The sequence below is a fragment of the Cucurbita moschata genome, unplaced genomic scaffold (genome assembly GCF_002738365.1).
Source record: "Cucurbita moschata cultivar Rifu unplaced genomic scaffold, Cmos_1.0 Cmo_Scf00002, whole genome shotgun sequence".
In the NCBI taxonomy this organism is placed as follows: domain Eukaryota; kingdom Viridiplantae; phylum Streptophyta; class Magnoliopsida; order Cucurbitales; family Cucurbitaceae; genus Cucurbita; species Cucurbita moschata.
The window spans coordinates 7,072,488-7,092,314 of record NW_019268518.1 but is presented as its reverse complement, the minus strand read 5'-3'; the positions used below and the strand labels follow the sequence as shown (position 1 = coordinate 7,092,314).

Below are 19,827 nucleotides of genomic sequence, written 5' to 3'. Positions count from 1 at the left end.
AGTCAAAGAATGAATATCAATGATGCTGTTGCCCAACTACGCCTTGCAAGACAATTTTTTTCATAGGGATTGGACGTATGAGCGTAATACCTTAGTGAAAACTAGCAAGCTATCGAGCCTCATTGATCACTAGCTAGCTAGTGCAAAATCATGTCAACGGGTTGCGCGAATTTAGGATTGTTTTTAAATAAACCAATGCATGGACATGTAATTCTATATGATTGTACTCCTATTGCAAAGAAGACCGAACGTTGTCAAATGGGCTTGAAATAAGACTCTAATAGAGCTTTCATCAAGTGAGTTGTCTTTCAAAAAATTTTAGTTGCATGATTGTGGCAGATTCAATCAATTTGATACGAAAGAAAAGTTTTTTATGATCATGATCTTCCAATAAGTAAAGAATAAATAAAGAAGAGTATCGTCGACCATTAGATTTGCTTACCTTTGTAAGTTGCGCATATATTAATATTTTTTAAATGAAATAATTTTTGAGCAAAATATTGGCAATCCACCAATATAATGTAACAAGTTACTCCTAGTAATAAAAAAATAATAAATGGAGCGTAAAAATAATTACGTGTCAAGAGGTTAGCCGAACAAAATTAATTGCTCCGGTATAATTTTGCCACCAAAAAATTGTATTGATTATTGAGGGAAACCGGGAACTACCGAATTTCGTTCCTTCGCAGGGCGTCAAACGGTCAAGGTATGGTCGCGAGGTCCCTGTGGCGCGCCGGAGCGAAGGTCGCGATGGCGGCCACCGCAATAGGTGGTGGTGCCGCAGCGGCCTCCATAGCTGCCTCCGACGACCCCTCTATGGCTCTTAAGCTCTGCACCACCGTCCCGGTCCGCCTCGTTCGCCTTTCGTTTACCGTCGCTACCGTTGCCTTCGGTATGCATTCCTACGTTTTGACTTGCTGTAATTTAGCGTTTAATGGCTTTTGCGAGAGTTGATGTTTCGGTTGAGTTGGTTGCAAGGTTTTCGCGATCTGGTTTATGTTTCTCTCTCCAAAGGGAAGTTTGAGGCTTAATTGTATGCTAAGAATAATTGCTGGTACTGGTAACCTGGGATCGGAAATTTGGAATTGAGCTTTTCCTGCTTGTTTACTGTCTTGGCTCGTATGTCTGTGAATTATAGGCATTGAGTAGTTTAGGGCTTGAGTAGTTTGTTCAATAGTTGAATAACATTATGTTCATGTATTTTACTCCGTTTCATCATTCCCGTTTAATGTAGTTATCAGAGAGCATTAATTTTGCTATCCTCTTTTTTCTTTGTTCAAGATGGTAAATTTAGATTTATACGTTGACCAATCCTGAATCTGTTTTTTGAATTGGCATCACCCTTCTCTTTCTAGATTACGAATATTCACTGTGGAGATTAGCTGAAGGGAGTAGTGAGAGGGAAAAAGTTAAGCATGAAGTACACCTTAGATCTGCTCGCAGAATTCAAGAGTTATGCTTCAAAAATGGAGGAATATATATTAAGCTTGGTCAGCATATCAGTCAGTTGGTACACCTTCTATCCACATAGAAAGTGATGAAAAAAGGATGGGCCTGCAGTCCTTAATTTACCTTACCTCGTCTCTCATGCAGGAGTATTTGGTGCCCCAAGAATATGTCCAGATAATGAGAGAATATATGTTGAACAGATGCCCAGTATCCCCATACGATCAAGTGTGTGAAGTGGTCAAGAGAGAGCTTGGTGAAACACCGGATAAGGTATATTTCATTGGTACATCTATTTGATATAATCAGACTACGCATTCATTCTGTTGAATGGAGATTATTCTTGAAATCTGGTCTGGCAGAACTTTGGTTAACATCATTTGACTCCTGTTGTTTTGTATATCTTGTTTCTTATTGCTATTGTATTAACACCTTTATTTTATTATAAATGATATTTTGGCCTCATGATGTAAACCTTCTCGTGTGTAGATCTTTTCTGAATTTAATCCTGATCCAATAGCTAGTGCTTCCCTTGCTCAAGTGCATGTTGCTCGCACCCATGATGGGCAGAAAGTTGCTGTGAAGGTCTTGTTGTATTCAATAATTTTGAACGTGAATTCACATTTAATTTGACTTTTGAGAGTTCCTTCTCAATCTTGTTTACCAGTAGCTCCCTTACATACAGGTGCAGCACACTCATATGACTGATACTGCGGCTGCAGATCATGCTAGTGTTGCATTAATTGTGAATACCATATATCGACTTTTTCCTTCTGTTGATTATAGGTAATGTTTTAGAACCTATGAACTTTTTAAGGGTTTGTAGATGAATTGCATCCTGTCCATAAAAAGCACACAAATTATGTATCTATATACTCTGTAATAAAGAAAACTTATGCATCTATCTTGAAGAATGTGCTGCAATAATGATATTGTTCCAGAGACTTTTGATGATATATGATCCCTTATGATGGTTTCTTTTTTTTTCTCTTATTTAGGTGGTTGGTTGATGAGATCAGTGAAAGTTTGCCAAAGGCAGGTTATCCTTTCTTTGTCTCGTACACTCCTTTTAGTTGTATGCCATCTCCTACAGTCCTTTTGCATTGGTTATGCATACACTCTTCAATGTCATGAAAACTCCTTCCAGATATTCTTTATTTTTTCACGTGGATGCCAATAAATTTTCCCTATATGTTTTTTCAATTGTGCCAAACTTTATAACAGTTAGCTTTTTATAATTAAGAAAATTTAGGATATTCAATATCCTTATTTGTTAGCTTCTAATTATGAATTTAAGCCCATGAAAATTCGATTGATTCAGATTACTCTTACCATTATGATTTAATGCTTGAGGTTTGCATGTCAGTCTTCTCATTCTTAAATCTGGCAGATTTCCTTCTTAACGATGTATTCTTGAGATCCTAGTTAACTTGTTTTTCCAAGATTTTTATAAACTAATCTCCAATTTGCAAATTTTCTGGGCTTAAAATAATATGTAATTATATGCCTTCTTTGTTTTGTACAATATTGAATTTGATGTTCCTCTCCTCAATGCTCACGTTTTCAAGATTAATCTCAAGGTTAGGAACTTCAATGGATTTTTTTTTTCTTCTATTTCACTTGTAAGCTTTCTATCCAAATTGATCTCCTATGTTGTTATCAGAAATATCTTGAACTCGGATGAGAATATAGAAATTTTCTGGATGCACTATGTTAGGAGCTTTATTTTGAATGAACAAAAATTACTTTGATTAAACGATGAGGGATGCTGCCCTAAATTTTATGGTATTTGAGTCACCGTTTTGCAGTGGCACATCATCAGTGAGTTTTCGATGGGTAAGATTTTGTGATAGTGGAATTACTTTTTTTTTTTTTTTTTTTGCTAGACAACTAATTCATATGCCCAGTAACTCCCTGTATTTTGGGTTGGATTTTGATTTATGAATCTAGATAGGAAACTTTATTTTATAATATTCCCCGAGTAGCAGTTATAACCCATGAATTTGGAACTCACTCCATATTTTTTTTTCCTTCTTTTGTTGCTTTCCATCTTTGATAGTTCCGTTATTGACACAGTTTTATCTCCTCCTCAGGAACTTGATTTCTTAGGTGAGGCCAGGAACAGTGAGAAATGTCTGGATAACTTTCGGAAGTTGTCTCCTCATATTGCGGACTATGTGTATGCTCCAAAGGTCTATTGGAACTTGAGTACCTCAAAGTTATTGACCATGGAGTTTATGGATGGTGCTCAAATAAATGATGTTCGGGCCATTCAGAGGCTTGGGATTCAACCATCAGAAGTTGCAAAATTAGTAAGATCATGCACTTCACAATTCTGTTTATAACATATTAGGTTTTTTTATGAGCATCATTTTTATTTTGTCTTCGTTCATCATGTGTTCCTTTCTTTAGCCCCTTGATAGTCCTATGCCCAAGCGGCTTGTTAACTGCATATATTCTAACATGTTGCAGCTTAAGTATTTCAAGCCTGACAGTGCAAGATATGTTATCTACAGTCTGCGTGTCTGTTTAGTTGGATATGCAATTTGAATCAGAGTTGGTTTGTACTTTTTTTAACAGTTGTTGATTGACCAGCTAGAAGATGCTAATGGTTCAGGAATTCAGACCATTCATTTATATGTTCTTTTAACTTTTTATTTAAATGTTTGCTTGACCTTATCATGAATTAATGATACAGGTTTTACTTCACTTGCTGAAAAATTACGTTTCGAAACTATTTATATAGGTTAGTCATACATTTGCTGAGATGATATATAAGCATGGATTTGTGCACTGTGACCCTCATGCTGCAAACTTGCTTGTCCGTCCCTTGCCTTCTGGCAGAAGGAGCATATGTGGTGAGCTGTTACTAAATGATCAATTGATTTTTTTAACGATGTATTAGTTAAACCTGTATATTACTTTTTGGGATATCAATGTCGATTTGTCAATTCTCGTTCTGTCAACACACAGGCAAGAGAAAGCCACAGTTAGTACTTTTGGACCATGGGCTGTACAAAGTTCTCGACTCCAACATAAGATTCAACTATGCTGCCCTTTGGAAGGTATTTCCTTTGCAATTCATCCAAGTGCCATCTCACTGTATTCCTGTTGCCAGCATGTCTCCGTCCTTGATTGTCGTCTGATGTTATTTGCTTACCTTCGGTTAGGCTTTAATATTTTCTGATGCTGAGGCAATAAAGGAAAACAGCAAGAAATTGGGTGCTGGGGAAGATCTTTATGCATTGTTTGCTGGAATTCTTACCATGAAACCTTGGAATCGAGTTGTTGACCCAGCAGTTGACCATTTAGTCATTCAAGGAACTGACGATGAACGTTCAGAACTACAGGTAGTCTCTCTTAGATGGTACATACCACCCCCACTCCAAAAATGAGTATTCATGTTCTTGCACTTGAACCTTCCCCGTAATGAATTACTCCTGATGCTGCAGTACCCTCTTCCTACAGTGGGGATATAAAACCGATCCTGAAACACTATATACTTATTTGATGATAAGCATTGGTCTAATGAAGTTCTTGAACTGTTTGAATTTTACTCAATTTTAGGTGCTCCTTGAGAAAGTTGTAAAGATTGCAGTTACTAACTGGGTATCTGACGGAATTTGACCTTTCTTTCTTTTCAGATGTATGCTTCACAGTATTTCCCCCAAATCTCAGAGCTCCTTAGGAAATTACCACGTGTAATTTTGTTGATGCTGAAGACAAATGATTGTTTGAGGGCGGTTAACAATTCTCTGGTAATATACCATCCTCACTCCACTAACTATGATTTGCTTAAAATAGCGCTTAATGTGACATTAGCTTTAGCACTATTGTCAAAAGTATTCGGATAGTCTAGAACATTATTATTACAATGACTATTATTTTGAAACAGTCTAAAACATTATTATTGAAATGGTTTGTGAACAGTTGCAGGGATCTTCCCTGGAGACATTCCTCATCATTGGGAAGGTATCATCTGAAGCAGTTATCGAGGCAAAATTAGCAGAAAATAAGTCGTTTGCATGTTGGTTAAATGTTTGGTTAGATGAAGTGATGTTGGAAGCTCGAATTTTCACATTGCAGCTAGCTTTATGGCTTTTAAATCTTAAAAAAACTTTACTTTGGTGAAGGAAGGTGTGAAAACGCATCAACACGTAAGGATCAGTTTTGTCATCTTACTTTTAGAAGAATCTTCATTCTTTCTCTGTGGTCGAATTCCCTTCTGTTCTTGCTGGGTTGTCGAACACAGATCGATTATACAGCCAAGAGTTGAAAACTAGTGTTTGCGAGACAGATTACTTTGTAAAACCCCACATGGGACTATGAGATGATAGAAAATATGTATCACATATTCATTTGTGTCAGCCAATAAATGGAGGATGTTGCAAGAGAAGCACCCCTTTTTGGATATGTTATGGATTTGGAGAGGTTACAAGGGTAACTCATGACACTTTAGAGATGTAACAAGTTTCGGTTTCATTTTGTACCCAAGTCCTCCTTTATGGTGGAACGTGTATTTATAAAATATTTTGAGACCTGTTTTTATTCATGACTTAGTTGTCACCGTATGATGGTATTTTGTATTTAATGCTATGAGCACATGCAGGTGATGATATGATACTAATGGGTGGGGATTGCATGTTGATGGTAATTTTACATTGATGAATAATTAGCGGTGGTTGGACGTTAGTTATTCACAATCATCACCGTAAGTACTTTCATGAAGGTCCCTCAGTTGTACGATAGTTGTTCATGATTATTACTATAATCGTCGCGATGGGATAACGAACAATTTTGTAGTATGGTACGAGCAGCTACAAATGTCCTCAATTTTATTTGATTAGTCATAAATCAAATAATAGATTTCACTTATTTATTTATTTATTTAAAACGCTTCCGCTTGAACCCTTCTAAGATTGGGCCGTTGTCAATGTTCATCTATCTAATGCTTATCTATTCATTTATTCCGGGTGTACGATCTTTTACGCTACATCCGGCCACACCCAATCAAAACCTGTCTACCAGATCGCTCTATAAAAATTTTGAGTTTCCCTCCAATTATAAGATTTTCCTCTTTCACTGAAAATTCGATTAAATCAATGTTGGGAAAGTCGGCGCCTCATTCTTCTTCCTCAACCTCGCTTCCTTGCGTCGACTGCAAATTCCCAATTTTCATCTCTTCTTTCTCATCCCAAATCATCGCCAATTCTCAATCCAAGGTGCCGCTCTCCCCATCGTTTAAACTATCATTTATTCTATGGTTTTTATGTTGTTCTTAATAGTTTCCCTATTTCGTCTCATTTTCCTTTTTGTTTGCAAGTGCGTTATCCGGTGTATTTTGTGCATCTCTGTATGTATTTATTCTTTGAAATTCGTATTATATTTCAATTTTTCATATTAGTGTCCGGATGCAAAAGCTGCTTACAGTTTTCTATTGTTGCAATTATGTTGCGAATTTACTCGTTCATTAATTGGGGAAATGAAGAAAAACAAAGTGATTTCCTTTGTATTCCCACCGAGATGTAAATATAAGTTTGTAATTTGGAGGTGAGACGCTTGAGAGAATTGAAGATCTCTGCATGATGTATATTTAACTGTTCAGTTTTTTTTTTTTTTGTACTGTACTGTCTAGTTTAACAATCTGTTTTTAATTTTTTAGTCTCAGAGAAAACATTCTTGATTCCTCAATAGTTTGACTGTGTTTTTACTGTCATTATATTTCTGGTAGTTCCAGTAAACATTTTTCTGTAGAAGTAGGTGGTGCCAGTTGAAAATATATTGATATTGATGACATTGAACATTGGAGAAACCTGTTGAAGACCCTAAGAAATGACAAATTATTATGATATTGATGACATTCTGGCGGAGGAAGAGGTCAATATCTTATTCTTTTACTTGATAAGACTTTATAAACTCGCAATCTCAATATTGAATCTTGTTTTGTGCGCTTGACAGCTTGTCTCAGTTATGTTCCAAAAGGCAGTTAATGGAGTTGCCATCGATCCCAGTTCTGAAACAGATTCTGTGAGTTGGATTAGTAGGAGACAGGTTATGGAAGATGAATGACAAACTTATGTTTTCTTTTCTGGTGCAATTTCAGGTTGAATCTGGATCCAAAGTAGAGCTACCCTTCTGGCTTGCAAAAGAGCTGCATCTTAGACAAGTGGCGGTTATGGGCTTGCCTGCTTGTTTTAACCAAAGGTAGCAATCGCCATTATACTCGGGCTTTTTATACGACCAAGAATTTCCCTGAACTTTTATTGTCTAGACTTTTGGGGAGCTTAAGAGAATGAGGATCTTCCTTACTACACCCTGACTTACTCTCTAAAAACTGACCTGCAAAGACACTGAATTCTGATTCTTTTTCTTCTAACTTTGTGGTTGCAGAATTCATGCTTGATTGACTTAATTTCTTTTTATCTGCTTATTGTTTTATGAGCAGAAAGTTCTGAATTGGAATCTTGAGTACAGGAATTAGTCAAATTTAATGAGATCATTTTAAAGTTGTTGGTGTTATTATTTTGAGTTTAAGAACTTCCCCTCTAAGCGCTCATAACTTGTATTTTGAATTGGTGTTATTATTTTCAATCAACTGTGCATGATCTATTATATGGCATGAAATTGTAGTATTCCAAAACCTTTTGAGATTTGGTTTATAGAATCTCGTTACTTGCTCCGTTGAAGCTGACTCACAAAGAATTTTTTTTTTTTTTTTTTTTCCTTTGTGTAGTATTCTGAGCCTGTGTGTGCTCAATCTTTTCATGTGCTAACTAATTTATTACTAGCAGAGACTTCTTACCCTAGAATTTCATGATCAAAGGAATCAGCGAGACTTTGAAGATGATATATGTTCTTATATATATAATATATATAAAGATGATGGTATTTGTAGTTGACTAGTGCTTTTTATCTCTAAGCAGAACGCGACTTGAAATTCAGGCTGATGCTGCATTTGTTGATCTACGATCTAGAAGTCAATACTTCTATGAATTTGGATGCAAAATTGCACCATTGTGAGTATCTTGAGATCCAACTCTGTGTGCATCAGATTTTTTGTTTTTTTTTTTTAAATATCCATATGAATCCATACTTGAATTTCATAGGATATTGAATCTTAGATAGGTGGCAGTATGAATTTATCATAATTATTTTGAGGAGAAAATTTACATTGCTGTTTTTCCATAATTTTAGCTGAAGTCATACTTTATATCTACTGGATAGTTAAAGCATGTCAGTGCACTTTCATTTGACATACATTTGTACTAAAATAAGCATTGTTTGTTTTCACCTTTGACAGAACTACCATTCTGAAGGTATGACATTTAACAGATCCTTCTTTTAACGTAATAATTAGGATATCTAGTCACAAGACTTCTTTTTTACTGCCGTCTAAATGACATATCAAACGATCAATTTAAGATTGTATATTAAGCATGTCGATTGGACATCCTATCAATGACTAAGGATCTTAACTTTAGGCTTGAACTCTTGGGAGTATTTTATAATAATCTGTCTAGCATGTTGTCATCTCAAGTTCTGCATCTCGATGAATATTAGTATCATTTTCATTCCATTGGTAGATGTAGACTGATAAATATACATAAAGCTTTAAAACTGACTAGCTAGCCCACTCTACATATGAAGTATATCTTGTAAAAAGTGCTTCTTGCCCTGATCTCGTGCATTTTGGATGTCTACCATATCTCGCTGTTAGCAATATTTTTGAAGTGTACCTAAATGGACGAGAACGCAATAGATAGAGTGCTATTTCTCATTTTTGTTTCACAAACTTCAATGTCAGGGTTGGTGATAGAACAATCGGTTCTTGGCTTTTATCCACGTTCAAAAGTAGGTACAAGGAAGTTTTGACCAAGGCTCACACTGCAGTGTTTGCTGCAAGTTCAAAATACTTGACACTTCTATCAAAGGAAGAAACTAAAAGTGAGATTTTTGTTGCATGTTTTGTCTGTCCTCTGTTTTCATATTTGGTGCTTCTCTTCAAACTCACGTCTCAATATAATCATTGTATGCAGTGTATGAGGCAGCCCAGTCCTCTATGACAGCCTTTAAGAAATGGCGAATCGGTGGGCCTAGATTTCAGAAAGCATCCTTTCTTGGGAGGAAGAGGAAGTCTTCTGAGTAGGTACTAAGTCAAGCTTAAATGTATTCTATTTTCATCCTTTGGTTGCATAAGCATAGAAAACAGTGGAAAAGTAGTAATTTATTCATAATTTTTTTTAAAAAATATGTTTCATTATTCCCATTTCAACTTCTCATCTTTTTCCCTCTCCCCCTTTTCTACATGTCCTACTTATTCTATGATTTAAATGTGATATCCCACCTCGAATGGGGAGGAGAATAAAACACTCTTATAAAAGGTGTGGAAATCTTTCCCTAGCAGACATTTTAAAGCTTTGAGGAAAATCTCGAAAGAGAAAGCCCACAAAGGATAATACCTACTAGCGGTGGACTTAGAGTTGAACTCTTAAACCAAATGATGTATTCAGTTCTATCACATGTTGCTAAGGCGGCTCTTGTATGAACACACAACAAAACGTAGCACACTCAAAATCATTCGAGAGGAAGAAATAAATGTCTAATCTTGATATCCAAGTCTTTGAAAAGTGAGATTCTAAAGTCGAAACTTTCTATGATCCGTCAAATTTGAATGTTTCTAGAGTGGGCAAGACATTACGGAGCATTCGTCAGAATAACTTAGTGTCTTCACATTGTATTGAAGCTCATCTCTCCACCTATTTTTCTTTCCCATCATACCTAATATTCAAATTTATTTTCTAATTATAATTATAATAATTATTATTATTATTTTCCAATTGGAAAAGTAGTCATCGGCCCATTGTTGAACCTATTGTAGATCTGCTTTAATGTATATGTGTATATATATATAATTTTAAAGTTGTGGATATTATTAGGTTTTGGAGAACGCGTTTTAGGATTATTTTTTTAAAAAAATTAACATCAACATCGTGGATGCCACTATGTTTAGTAACCATATTGTTAATTTAAAATTATACATCTTACATTTAGTTGCATATTATTAATTTTAAGTTAAATTTTATCAAATTAGATATACTAATAACCGTCCTTTTAAAAAAATATATAATAACAATATGTTTCTAAGAACAAATTTTAAACACTATTGATATTGATATTAAGATGATTAAACTAAGACATTTAAATGTATATAGACTAAAATAGAGTAAATTTTGAAGAACAAAACTTAAATATTTATGATAAAGTAATAATAAGTATGTGGCAGTAAAAAGTTTATTTTTTAGTTCACATGTTTAATTAATTAATTGAATATAGTTAAATAGTTAGAAAACCGACTCCATTGTCCCTTCACAATTGGCTCCATTATAAAGAAAAATATTATTATCAACCATTTTTTTTATTTGTTAATTGGATCATAATTAATGTAAGAATAAAAATAAAAGAAAATAAAATAAAAGGATTTATTTATGTATTTATTTTATTTGATAAAGGAAGACGAACATTGGTGACTTTAGATATCGAATTGGCGGGAGTTGACAAAATATGGCAGAGAAAAACAAACCACGTGGCGCATGGCCAACGAAAACGACGCGCTCATGAAGCGTTTTGACGATAAAAGCGAGTACAAAATTGTATGATCATATTAATTTTGCATTTGTTCAGTTAAAAAAAAAAAAAAAAGTCGACGCGGTCGAGCGATTGAGCATTAAACTCTCCGAAAAACTTGGTTCCATTGCCATCGTTCCTCTCTGAATTCAACAATTTGGGGATGTGCGATCAGGTCTCCATTTCTCCATTTTTCTCCTCCAAGTTTTTCATAGTTTTTGGATTCAAATTAGTCGCAGAAGGGTTGTGAGAATTCCATTGTGTTCAAATCCTGATCCGACATGAAGGGGGGCTGCCACAGCTACAAGGTTTTCGGTTTCAGTCGGAAGTTCAAGTTATCTGAGGCCCAACCGCCGCAAGACGTCATAGATATCTTCGCTTCGTTTACCGATGGCGGGGAGTACATGTCCGCCGAACAAATGCTCCATTTCTTGGGGGATCAGCAAGAGATGGAATGTACCCTATCTGAAGCGGAGCAGATCATCGAGCAGATCTTGCAGAAGCGACGGGGCTCCGATAATCCCTCTGGAGATCCGAGTCAGCGTCTTAGCCTTGATGATTTCTTCCATTATCTCTTCATGCCTGAGTTCAATGGCCCCATTAAAACTCAGGTTTGGACCCTTTTTCTTGTGCCCCTTTCTTTTCCTACATATCCACCCATATCCCATTTCATAATTTATTGGGTTCTTGTTTTTTTTTTTTTTTTTTTTTTTTAATTCATTTTATTCAACTGGGATGAATTTTGAAATGGAAATTTGATCACTGTTTCCCCAGCGGACACTTTAACAGTGGAGTCTTTGTTAGAGCTCCTGGATGAGGAGAGCTTGAGGAAAGATACAGCACNTTTTTTTTTTTTTTTTTTTTTTTTTTTTTTTTTTTTTTGTGTTAATTCATTAGCTGCTTATTGCAATGACCTAATCCGAATGAACTCAGTAATGCTTTTAATAACATTACTTTGGACAGGTACATCATGATATGAATGCTCCATTGTCCCATTATTTCATATATACAGGGCACAACTCTTACCTTACTGGGAATCAACTTAGTAGTGATTGTAGTGATGCTCCCATAATAAAGGCTTTGAATAGAGGGCTACGGGTAGTTGAGCTTGATTTATGGCCAAATTCAACAAAAGATGATGTTCATGTTCTTCATGGAAGGTATTAATTACCTCATCTTTCAATACCATCCTCATCAAATCAAAATATAAACTGATATTAACTTTTAAAAGAGGAAATCACTGTACAGAACCATTCTCTGGATGACTGTAGGACTTTAACCAGCCCTGTGCCTCTCTTGAAGTGTTTGAAGTCTATAAACGAGCATGCTTTTGAGAAATCTCCATATCCTGTTATTATCACTCTTGAAGATCATCTTACTCCTGACCTTCAAGCTAAAGTTGCAGAGGTTTTCATTCTTACCCAAAGTAATTGTTTCTGTTTATCCTTATAGATTCTGGTTTAATGCTTTCTATTTTCCCTTGAAGATGGTAACCGGAATATTTGGAGATACACTGTTCTACCCTCAGGAAGATAGCTTATCAGAATTCCCTTCTCCAGAATCCTTAAAACATAGAATCATTATTTCAACAAAGCCACCAAAAGAGTACCTTACATCTAATAAAAAGGATAAGGTTTTAAGTGATGGAAAAGAGTCATCAGAAGAAGAGTCAACAGATCCTGTGACTGATTTCGATGCTGATGAACAGGTGGGTGAGAAATGAAAGCTGGGCATACTGTTTCTTATTTTGAAGTATAAATTATTGCTTGATTAGTCCTTTTGATTATGAACAGAGTGAAAGTGATCCAGATGAGGAAGAAAACAGTGGAGGCGAGTCGAAACCGCCCCAGCAGGGTGCACCAGAGTATAAACGTCTGATTACAATCCATGCAGGGAAACCAAAAGGGGGCTGCTTAAAGGATGCATTGAACGTACAAGGTGACAAGGTTCGGCGCCTTAGCTTGAGTGAGCAAGGACTTGAGAAGGCTGTGGTCTCTGATGGAACTGATGTTGTAAGGTAATTGTTCAACTTATAATGTGAATCAGTTTTGATCTTTTGCTGGTGATTGATTCTGATCATTATAGTTATGATCTTTAGGTTTACACAAAAGAATATTTTGAGAGTTTACCCGAAAGGAACCCGTGTCACGTCGTCGAATTTTCGGCCGAATATCGGGTGGACGCATGGAGCTCAGATGGTTGCTTTAAACATGCAGGTGCTGATTGGAACCTTCATCATGTCCGTGCCCTTATTTTCTTGTCTTTCCCCCTTAGATTCTTGTGAATGAGTGGATCAAATATTAGGGAGGAGAATGAAACACCCTTTATAAGGGTGTGGAGACCTTTATTTAGTAGACGCGTTTTAAAGCTTTAAGGGGAAGCCCGAAAGGGAAAGCCTAAAGAGGACAATATGTGCTAGCAGTAGGCTTGAGCCGTTACAAATGTTGAACAAAGTTTCAAACGTCTTATAAATGTTGTTGTGATCTGTAAGGAATGATCCAAATGAAGTTCCTGTTTGTTTTTCTACGACAGGGCTATGGAAGATCACTATGGATGATGCATGGGATGTTTAGAGCCAATGGAGGGTGTGGGTACTTAAAAAAACCAGACTTTTTGTTACAAAAGAGCCCAGAAGATGAGATCTTTGATCCCAAGAAACCTCCGCCAGTGAAGGAAACATTAAAAGTAAGCCAATTGTGTTGGGTTGTTCTATCTTGGCATCAGTTTTAACACCCATGTTCTTCAATAGGTAACAGTATATTTGGGGGATGGGTGGAGCTCGGACTTCAGCCAAACGCATTTTGATAACTATTCTCCGCCGGACTTCTACACAAAGGTTAGTGGTAGCCATTCTGTCCTCCCAGCTTAGCTCGTATTTGATGACAACATAAAATGTTGGATGAATGGCAGATTCGAATTGTCGGGGTACCAGCTGATGCAGCGAAGAAGAAGACAAAGGTTATTGAGAACGACTGGGTGCCCATTTGGAACGAAGAGTTCAAGTTCCCTTTGACAGTGCCAGAGCTTGCTTTGCTGCTGATTGAAGTGCGAGACTTCGACAGGTCGGAGAAGGATGACTTTGGTGGGCAGACATGTCTGCCAATCTCAGAGCTCAGGCCTGGGATTCGAGCAGTCCCTCTTTATGACAAGAAGGGAGAGAAACTAACGTCTGTGAGGCTTCTAATGCGCTTCCTGTTTTTGTATGAATGATTCCATTGTTTCCTTTTTAACTTACGCTACTGCTTTTAGCTGCCTCTGCCCACCGTGGCCTTCCTGCTTCCAAGCAAGCAGCCCTGTTTTGTTGTAACATGATTACAAATTCATTATTTTATTTAAAGGTTGAGTTCTTTTTTATAGTTTCAGTTTGAATCTCTTTTTCTGGTAACGGTCTAAATCCATAGTTAGTAGATATTGTCATCTTTAGGCTGCTTCTCGTCAAGGTTTTAAAATGTGTCTCTTAGTAAGAGGCTTCCACACCCTAAGAAAAACGTGTCTCTTAGTAAGAGGCTTCCACACCCTAAGAAAAACGTGTCTCTTAGTAAGAGGCTTTCACACCCTAAGGAACGTTTCTTTCCTCCAACCGATGTAAGGCCTCACAATTCACCCCTTGGGTCCAACGTCCTTGTTGACACACCGCTTGGTGCCTGACTCATATACCATTTGTAACACAGCCGAAGAGCATCATCAACAGATATTCTCCTTTTTAAGCTTTTCGTTATGTTGTCTTTTTTAGGCTTTTCGTTTGAGGGTTTCCCGTCAATGTTTTAAAACGTGTCTAGTAGGGAGATGTTTCCACACCCTAAGAAATGTTTCGTTCCCCTCTCCGACCGGTGTGGGATTTCACAATCTACCTTCCTTTAGGCTTAGCGTCCTCATTGGCACACCTCTCGATGCCTGACTTTGATATCATATGTAACCGCCCAAACCTACTGTTAGCATATATTATCCTCTTTAAACTTGCTAGCAGATATTATCTTGTCTATTAGAAAGAAGTTTCTCTTTAAACTTGCTAGCAGATATTATCTTGTCTATTAGAAAGAAGTTTTTCCTACGCTGTTGCTTGTGAGTGGTGAGCTGTTCCAAGTCCAAAAGATAATCCAATAATGCTTTTATAACTGTGTTTGACTTTTTTGTTCATTGTTTTCAGAGTCAAAATCCGCCAAACAATAAAATAAATCCAATTTTGAAAAAAGAAAAAAAGACAGAACAGAAACATTTGTGTCTGGTCGCAGTCGTTGGTTCGAAGCAAAAGCACATGCACCATCTCCCTCCGCAGCTCACCTTTCAGCTTTTTGCTCCCCACTTAGCACGTGCGAAAATCATCCATTTTTGTTTTCAAATTCAACCTCAACTGTTTAGGCCTAAGAACACTTCAACAAACTGTTCTTCAAAATTTATATGCAAAGTTCTTCCACAAATTTACAAACAAGCTCCATGAATATACAACTACAAAAATGCAAAACCAGAAGCCAACTTCTTTTTCTCTTATTCCTTTCTTTAATTTAATTGATGGGTAATGAATATTTCTTCAAAAAAAAATTTACAAGAACGGCTATTCGTACGACTGCGAAAGCCACGGGTGTGCAAGTGCTTCCTTTGCAGTTGGTCGTCTTTCTGGGTCGATCTCGAGTAAGTTAGAGAGAAAATCAACGAACCCGGAGTCGAAAACCTGCAGATGATCCTCCAAGGAGGTCTCTTCAGGGATGATGAGTTCCATTTGATCCGTTTCCTGAAATGGAAATTCTCAAATGTTATCAATGTTCTTTGGATGCAAAAATATTATGTTTTATCACCAACCTCATTCATATAATACAGATCATATTCTTCTGTGAAGTATTTGTGTGTCTCCTGTCCGTTTAGCAGCATCTCCGTGTTGATCGGACCGAACAACCCGATCATCTGGGCAAGGATCATTACAACTGCCTCATTTGGAAACAATACCTGAAAAAAAAACATGGCAGACCAGTAAATCAAACGTACAAAAGTCAACCGGTTTCACTCGAAGCGGAGTTTTATATGAATATGAGAAAGAAAAGCTTACTTCTCCGGACCATAGCTCAGCCAAGATACAACCGAGAGACCACAAGTCGATCTTTGGATCGTATGAAAGGCCTAGCATTACTTCGGGAGCTCTATAGGATCGAGACTGCACGTATAGGCACAAGTTATCGGATTGAAAGCAACTGCTTCCAAGGTCGATAACCTTAATCTCGCATCGTTTGTAACTTTTCATAAGAATGTTTTCTGGCTTTAGATCACAGTGAATGATTCCCAAATGATGCAAGAACTCCAATGCCTCCAAACATTGACGCGCGATGAACTGTCGAGAGAAAATTGGTAAGCTTTTTTGAAGTTTAAGAAAACATAGCCACGTCTAAGCGTACCCGAACATACCTGCAACCTACGAAACGTAAAATAAGCATCTCCACCAGATTCTTGATTGAATTTTTGAAACTCGTACAAGTTTGATCGAAGTAGTTCACAAACAATGAAGAGACGTTCCTGTCGAATTTGCATTACATGAAAGAGTGAGTGGAGCTAAAGAATGCTCGAAGTTCGTACTAATCCGACTTGAAAGTTCAAAGCGAGCTTGAGGGCAGCAGATAAAACAGACCTGATGATAAAAGTAGTCGTAAAGTCGTAAAATGTGGTGCTGATCTGCCGGGTCATGTTTGTTGACAAGCTTTAAAAGTTTGATTTCGTCTAAGCTCTGATCGAAAAAATCTTTGTCGTTTTTTATGATCTTCAGGCAAACGTCGATTCCTGTCTGAAGATCGTGTGCTTGGACAACCTTACTAAAAGCGGCCGATCCTATGTACTCGGTTACGTAGTATCGGCCAGCAAGGACCGTATTTAGAACAATAGGCAAATCCTTGCTCTCTTCAAACCCAGTCCTGTAGATTGCATAATACATCAGAACAACTCATTGCAACATATCAACCTGCAACACACGAGCTTTAATAGATATTTAAAACGTATGAGCATCGAGTGCCTAGTGGTTTAAGCATCGTTTATAGACTACGATATAAGGGAAACTTCAGCAAAAGATAGCCAACCTGTTCTTTCTATGTATAATTCTCAGATCGAACACTTCAAATTCATCGTCGCAGATATGATACATCGGGAGCTCGTCAGCAGCAATGCCATCTCCATCTGCAGCTGCTTCAGATTCATTGGCTTCATCCTCTACTTCATGACTTCCATCTTTATAGCTACTGGTTGCATTAAGTACCGAGCTTTTCTCGATAACCTTATTTTGGGGATCATTGTGATCTTCGAACCCTTTCGAATAATCACGACAAGGAGCTGAATCACAGTTTGTGGCAATGTCTTTAACTGTTTCATTAAAACTCGGATTCAGATAACAACAATCAGCAGTCTTCTGGCTATAAAACTCTCCATTGGCAGCACAGCATTTGCAAAAAGGAATAGAATCCTCAGGAAACCCCTCGAAGCCTCCTTCAAGTTGATTATATCTATCGACACAATAAGGATGATCGATGACCTCGAGCAAACTTTCATCACTAGATGGAGCTGCACAACAAAGAATCGACTTCTCCGGAGCTGACAAACTACTAAATTGTTCATCTCTCTCAGTAGTCATTATGAACTTATCCTCACTTGGGCAGCCAAACAAATCCTGACCCTCAAGGGAGGGTGTCATGAAATTCACATCCTCTTGTTCATCATACCAAGGCAAATCGAATTCATGGTAATCGCGCGCCGTGTCGAACTGAGAGGCAATATCTGAAGAAGAATCTGATGGAATTCCATAAGGATTGATGAATTCTGCAACAGTAAAGATATTCTGAGCAATCTAAACTAAAACAAAACACAAAAATCGATTGGGAGAAAGAACACTAAAGATCAATGGAAGCAAATAAAGAAAGAACACTAAAGAAAAAAAGTAATCTCGTTCACTAATCACTTAAAACCCCATTTCTCAAGACATGGATCTAACAACAAATTAAAGCGAAGAAAGCATAGCATTCCATTTGAACTCACAACGATTAAGACAGCTCGAAGAGACCATTCCGCATTTCAGAAACAAACAAAGAATCTTATAATTAAGCTCACGATGATCAATCAGAACTTGAAATCAGATTCAATTCGTTTAAAATCATTACCAGAAGAGCAAACATCAGAAGTAGAAGACCTCAAGCTCACGAACTCGTCATCGGAGGAAACAGAGTCCGATCCAGAACGATCCTTGCCGTCGGCGTCGCCGTTGGAAAGAGCGGGAAATTTCCTGGAAACGGATGGAATTCTGAGGGGAGGTGGAGGAGGAACCATAGGAAAGAAGAATTTCTCAAAATCAAAAGAACCTAATCCGGATTTTTCGACCATATCCCTTTTGAGAGCTGACTCTGCCTCTGAGAACCCATTTTTCCTCAGAAATTGCAGTACTGCTTCAACGTCGGAAACCGCCATGGATGAAGGAAGAAGAAGCTCAAAATCTGAGAGATGATGGCGGAGTGTGAGAGAAACGAGTGAAAATGGTATTCGGAAGATATGGATTAAAGGAAGTGGAAATTATTTTGGGAGGACTCGGAATTTGCATGCTGCACACACCTTTCTCTCTCTCTATCTTGCTCCTTCACGCACTCTCCCTCCTCCTCTCTCTGTTTTATGTACTTTTTCCCTTTTTTTTCTCTCTTTTTTCTTTTGAATGTTCTGTGAAACTGAAGCAATCGAAGGGCGCCGATGATTTCCAGATTAGCAACTTTCAAAATGGATTAACCTGGGTTTAAGGGGTTTTCATTGGTGGGTCCCTCTTCATTATGGACGCTACGATTATCCACGTGGATTAATATACGCCCTATTCCAAATTTCTTTTTCTTTTTTTCTTTTTTCTTTTTTCTTTTTTCTTTTTTCTTTTTTCTTTTTATTTTTCGCGACAAGATTTTGTAGTCGTTGGGGACCGAATTCATTTCAACTTTTCTACTCCCTTTTTTCTTCTTTATATATATAATTTAATTGTTTATATTTATTTTTCAACCTCTTTCAATTTTTTTTTTTATAGTTTTGGCACATGTATTTTTCTGGGTATTTTTATATTTTTTTTAGTTGAATAATAAATATGCTGATTTAAATTCATAATATATTATATTGAGTATAAAAAATTATTTGAAGAATTTATTTGAAAGCGACTCGAGAAAATAAAAAACCATAGCTTATTTAAGGTTTAGAGAAGGCAGCTACTAAATTTGAGTTATACTCGTAGTATATATTTATAATTATTTAATTTTTATATACTAAAGAAATTTAAAAATAGTGTTAAATGCATTGAAAATCGACTAAGATATGGACATAAATTGATGTTACTAATGATTTTTAACCATACCCTTATTAATGAAAAGTGGTTATATTGAAAACGATACGTTCAAATGCAATGATGAAATAGACATAAATTCAAAAGTATGAAAACGAAAGGTATAATTTAACCTTTGAATATTATAATTAAAAATATAGAATATTAAAATAGGTTTTAGTTAATCATATTTTGTTTTAAATTGAATTTGAATACTTCCGTTTAGAATTTATTGGAATTAAAAAATTGAAGAATTAAAATATGGTAGAGTGAATAAATAATAATAAATGAAAAAAATAATAATTGAGAGGACTTTTAGGGGGTGGCTGTGATGAAGCAATGCACCCACCGCAGGGCCATTATGGTTGGTTTTTTTTAAATCACTCACACAAGCAGCTTTTTTTTTTTTTTTTTTTTTTTTTTTTTTTTTTTTTTTTTTTTTTTTT

General features: G+C 36.6%; 4 protein-coding genes across 9 annotated transcripts; 3 read left to right on the top strand and 1 right to left on the bottom strand.

Moving 5' to 3' along the window:
- The first annotated feature begins 627 nt into the window (after positions 1 to 627).
- Positions 628 to 5,998, top strand: LOC111430350 (putative ABC1 protein At2g40090). Its single transcript, XM_023066573.1, has 12 exons — positions 628 to 892; positions 1,356 to 1,510; positions 1,594 to 1,719; positions 1,936 to 2,031; positions 2,132 to 2,232; positions 2,445 to 2,481; positions 3,540 to 3,758; positions 4,193 to 4,304; positions 4,420 to 4,511; positions 4,617 to 4,796; positions 5,091 to 5,204; positions 5,377 to 5,998. The coding sequence occupies exons 1-12, from the start codon at positions 709 to 711 to the stop codon at positions 5,575 to 5,577; spliced, it is 1,617 nt and encodes a 538-aa protein (XP_022922341.1). The 5' UTR covers positions 628 to 708; the 3' UTR covers positions 5,578 to 5,998.
- Positions 5,999 to 6,528: 530 nt separating this feature from the next.
- On the top strand, positions 6,529 to 9,728 carry LOC111462725 (DNA replication complex GINS protein PSF3-like). 3 transcript variants are annotated; one of them, XM_023106454.1, is made up of 7 exons: positions 6,529 to 6,668; positions 7,201 to 7,323; positions 7,405 to 7,473; positions 7,550 to 7,650; positions 8,370 to 8,462; positions 9,251 to 9,390; positions 9,483 to 9,728. In XM_023106454.1, the coding sequence occupies exons 2-7, from the start codon at positions 7,279 to 7,281 to the stop codon at positions 9,590 to 9,592; spliced, it is 558 nt and encodes a 185-aa protein (XP_022962222.1). In that variant the 5' UTR covers positions 6,529 to 6,668; positions 7,201 to 7,278; the 3' UTR covers positions 9,593 to 9,728. The 3 variants fall into 3 exon arrangements, with proteins under 3 accessions (XP_022962222.1, XP_022962214.1, XP_022962205.1); XM_023106446.1 differs by having other exon boundaries at positions 7,184 to 7,323; XM_023106437.1 differs by having other exon boundaries at positions 7,178 to 7,323.
- A 1,415-nt stretch (positions 9,729 to 11,143) lies between these two features.
- LOC111455987 (phosphoinositide phospholipase C 6) lies at positions 11,144 to 14,424 on the top strand. The gene is made up of 9 exons (XM_023097667.1): positions 11,144 to 11,681; positions 12,034 to 12,230; positions 12,342 to 12,477; positions 12,557 to 12,778; positions 12,864 to 13,087; positions 13,169 to 13,286; positions 13,603 to 13,755; positions 13,820 to 13,906; positions 13,981 to 14,424. Exons 1-9 carry the CDS (start codon positions 11,352 to 11,354, stop codon positions 14,278 to 14,280), a joined length of 1,767 nt encoding a protein of 588 aa, XP_022953435.1. The 5' UTR covers positions 11,144 to 11,351; the 3' UTR covers positions 14,281 to 14,424.
- A 1,017-nt stretch (positions 14,425 to 15,441) lies between these two features.
- LOC111459623 (serine/threonine-protein kinase ppk15-like) lies at positions 15,442 to 18,778 on the bottom strand. 4 transcript variants are annotated; one of them, XM_023102627.1, is made up of 8 exons: positions 18,396 to 18,481; positions 18,198 to 18,319; positions 17,127 to 17,859; positions 16,685 to 16,964; positions 16,465 to 16,572; positions 16,112 to 16,390; positions 15,868 to 16,011; positions 15,442 to 15,799 (listed from the first exon to the last, which is right to left on the bottom strand). In XM_023102627.1, the coding sequence occupies exons 3-8, from the start codon at positions 17,732 to 17,734 to the stop codon at positions 15,623 to 15,625; spliced, it is 1,596 nt and encodes a 531-aa protein (XP_022958395.1). In that variant the 5' UTR covers positions 17,735 to 17,859; positions 18,198 to 18,319; positions 18,396 to 18,481; the 3' UTR covers positions 15,442 to 15,622. The 4 variants fall into 4 exon arrangements, with proteins under 4 accessions (XP_022958395.1, XP_022958387.1, XP_022958401.1 ...); XM_023102619.1 differs by having other exon boundaries at positions 18,198 to 18,778; XM_023102633.1 differs by lacking the exons at positions 18,198 to 18,319; positions 18,396 to 18,481 and having other exon boundaries at positions 16,685 to 17,011; positions 17,127 to 17,242.
- Positions 18,779 to 19,827: the final 1,049 nt, after the last annotated feature.

Coding starts and splice junctions, on each gene's coding strand:
- LOC111455987 (XM_023097667.1), top strand. CDS start 11,352: ATGAAGGGGGGCTGCCACAGCTACAAGGTTTTCGGTTTCAGTCGGAAG. Junction 12,231..12,341: donor GTTCATGTTCTTCATGGAAG/GTATTAATTACC, acceptor GGATGACTGTAG/GACTTTAACCAGCCCTGTGC. Junction 13,287..13,602: donor TGGTTGCTTTAAACATGCAG/GTGCTGATTGGA, acceptor TTTCTACGACAG/GGCTATGGAAGATCACTATG.
- LOC111430350 (XM_023066573.1), top strand. CDS start 709: ATGGTCGCGAGGTCCCTGTGGCGCGCCGGAGCGAAGGTCGCGATGGCG. Junction 1,511..1,593: donor GTCAGCATATCAGTCAGTTG/GTACACCTTCTA, acceptor TCTCTCATGCAG/GAGTATTTGGTGCCCCAAGA. Junction 2,482..3,539: donor TCAGTGAAAGTTTGCCAAAG/GCAGGTTATCCT, acceptor TCTCCTCCTCAG/GAACTTGATTTCTTAGGTGA.
- LOC111462725 (XM_023106454.1), top strand. CDS start 7,279: ATGACAAATTATTATGATATTGATGACATTCTGGCGGAGGAAGAG. Junction 7,324..7,404: donor ACATTCTGGCGGAGGAAGAG/GTCAATATCTTA, acceptor TGCGCTTGACAG/CTTGTCTCAGTTATGTTCCA. Junction 9,391..9,482: donor ATCAAAGGAAGAAACTAAAA/GTGAGATTTTTG, acceptor CATTGTATGCAG/TGTATGAGGCAGCCCAGTCC.
- LOC111459623 (XM_023102619.1), bottom strand. CDS start 18,501: ATGGCGGTTTCCGACGTTGAAGCAGTACTGCAATTTCTGAGGAAAAAT. Junction 16,012..16,111: donor CTGAGCTATGGTCCGGAGAA/GTAAGCTTTTCT, acceptor TTTTTTTTTCAG/GTATTGTTTCCAAATGAGGC. Junction 15,800..15,867: donor ATCTGTATTATATGAATGAG/GTTGGTGATAAA, acceptor TTTCCATTTCAG/GAAACGGATCAAATGGAACT.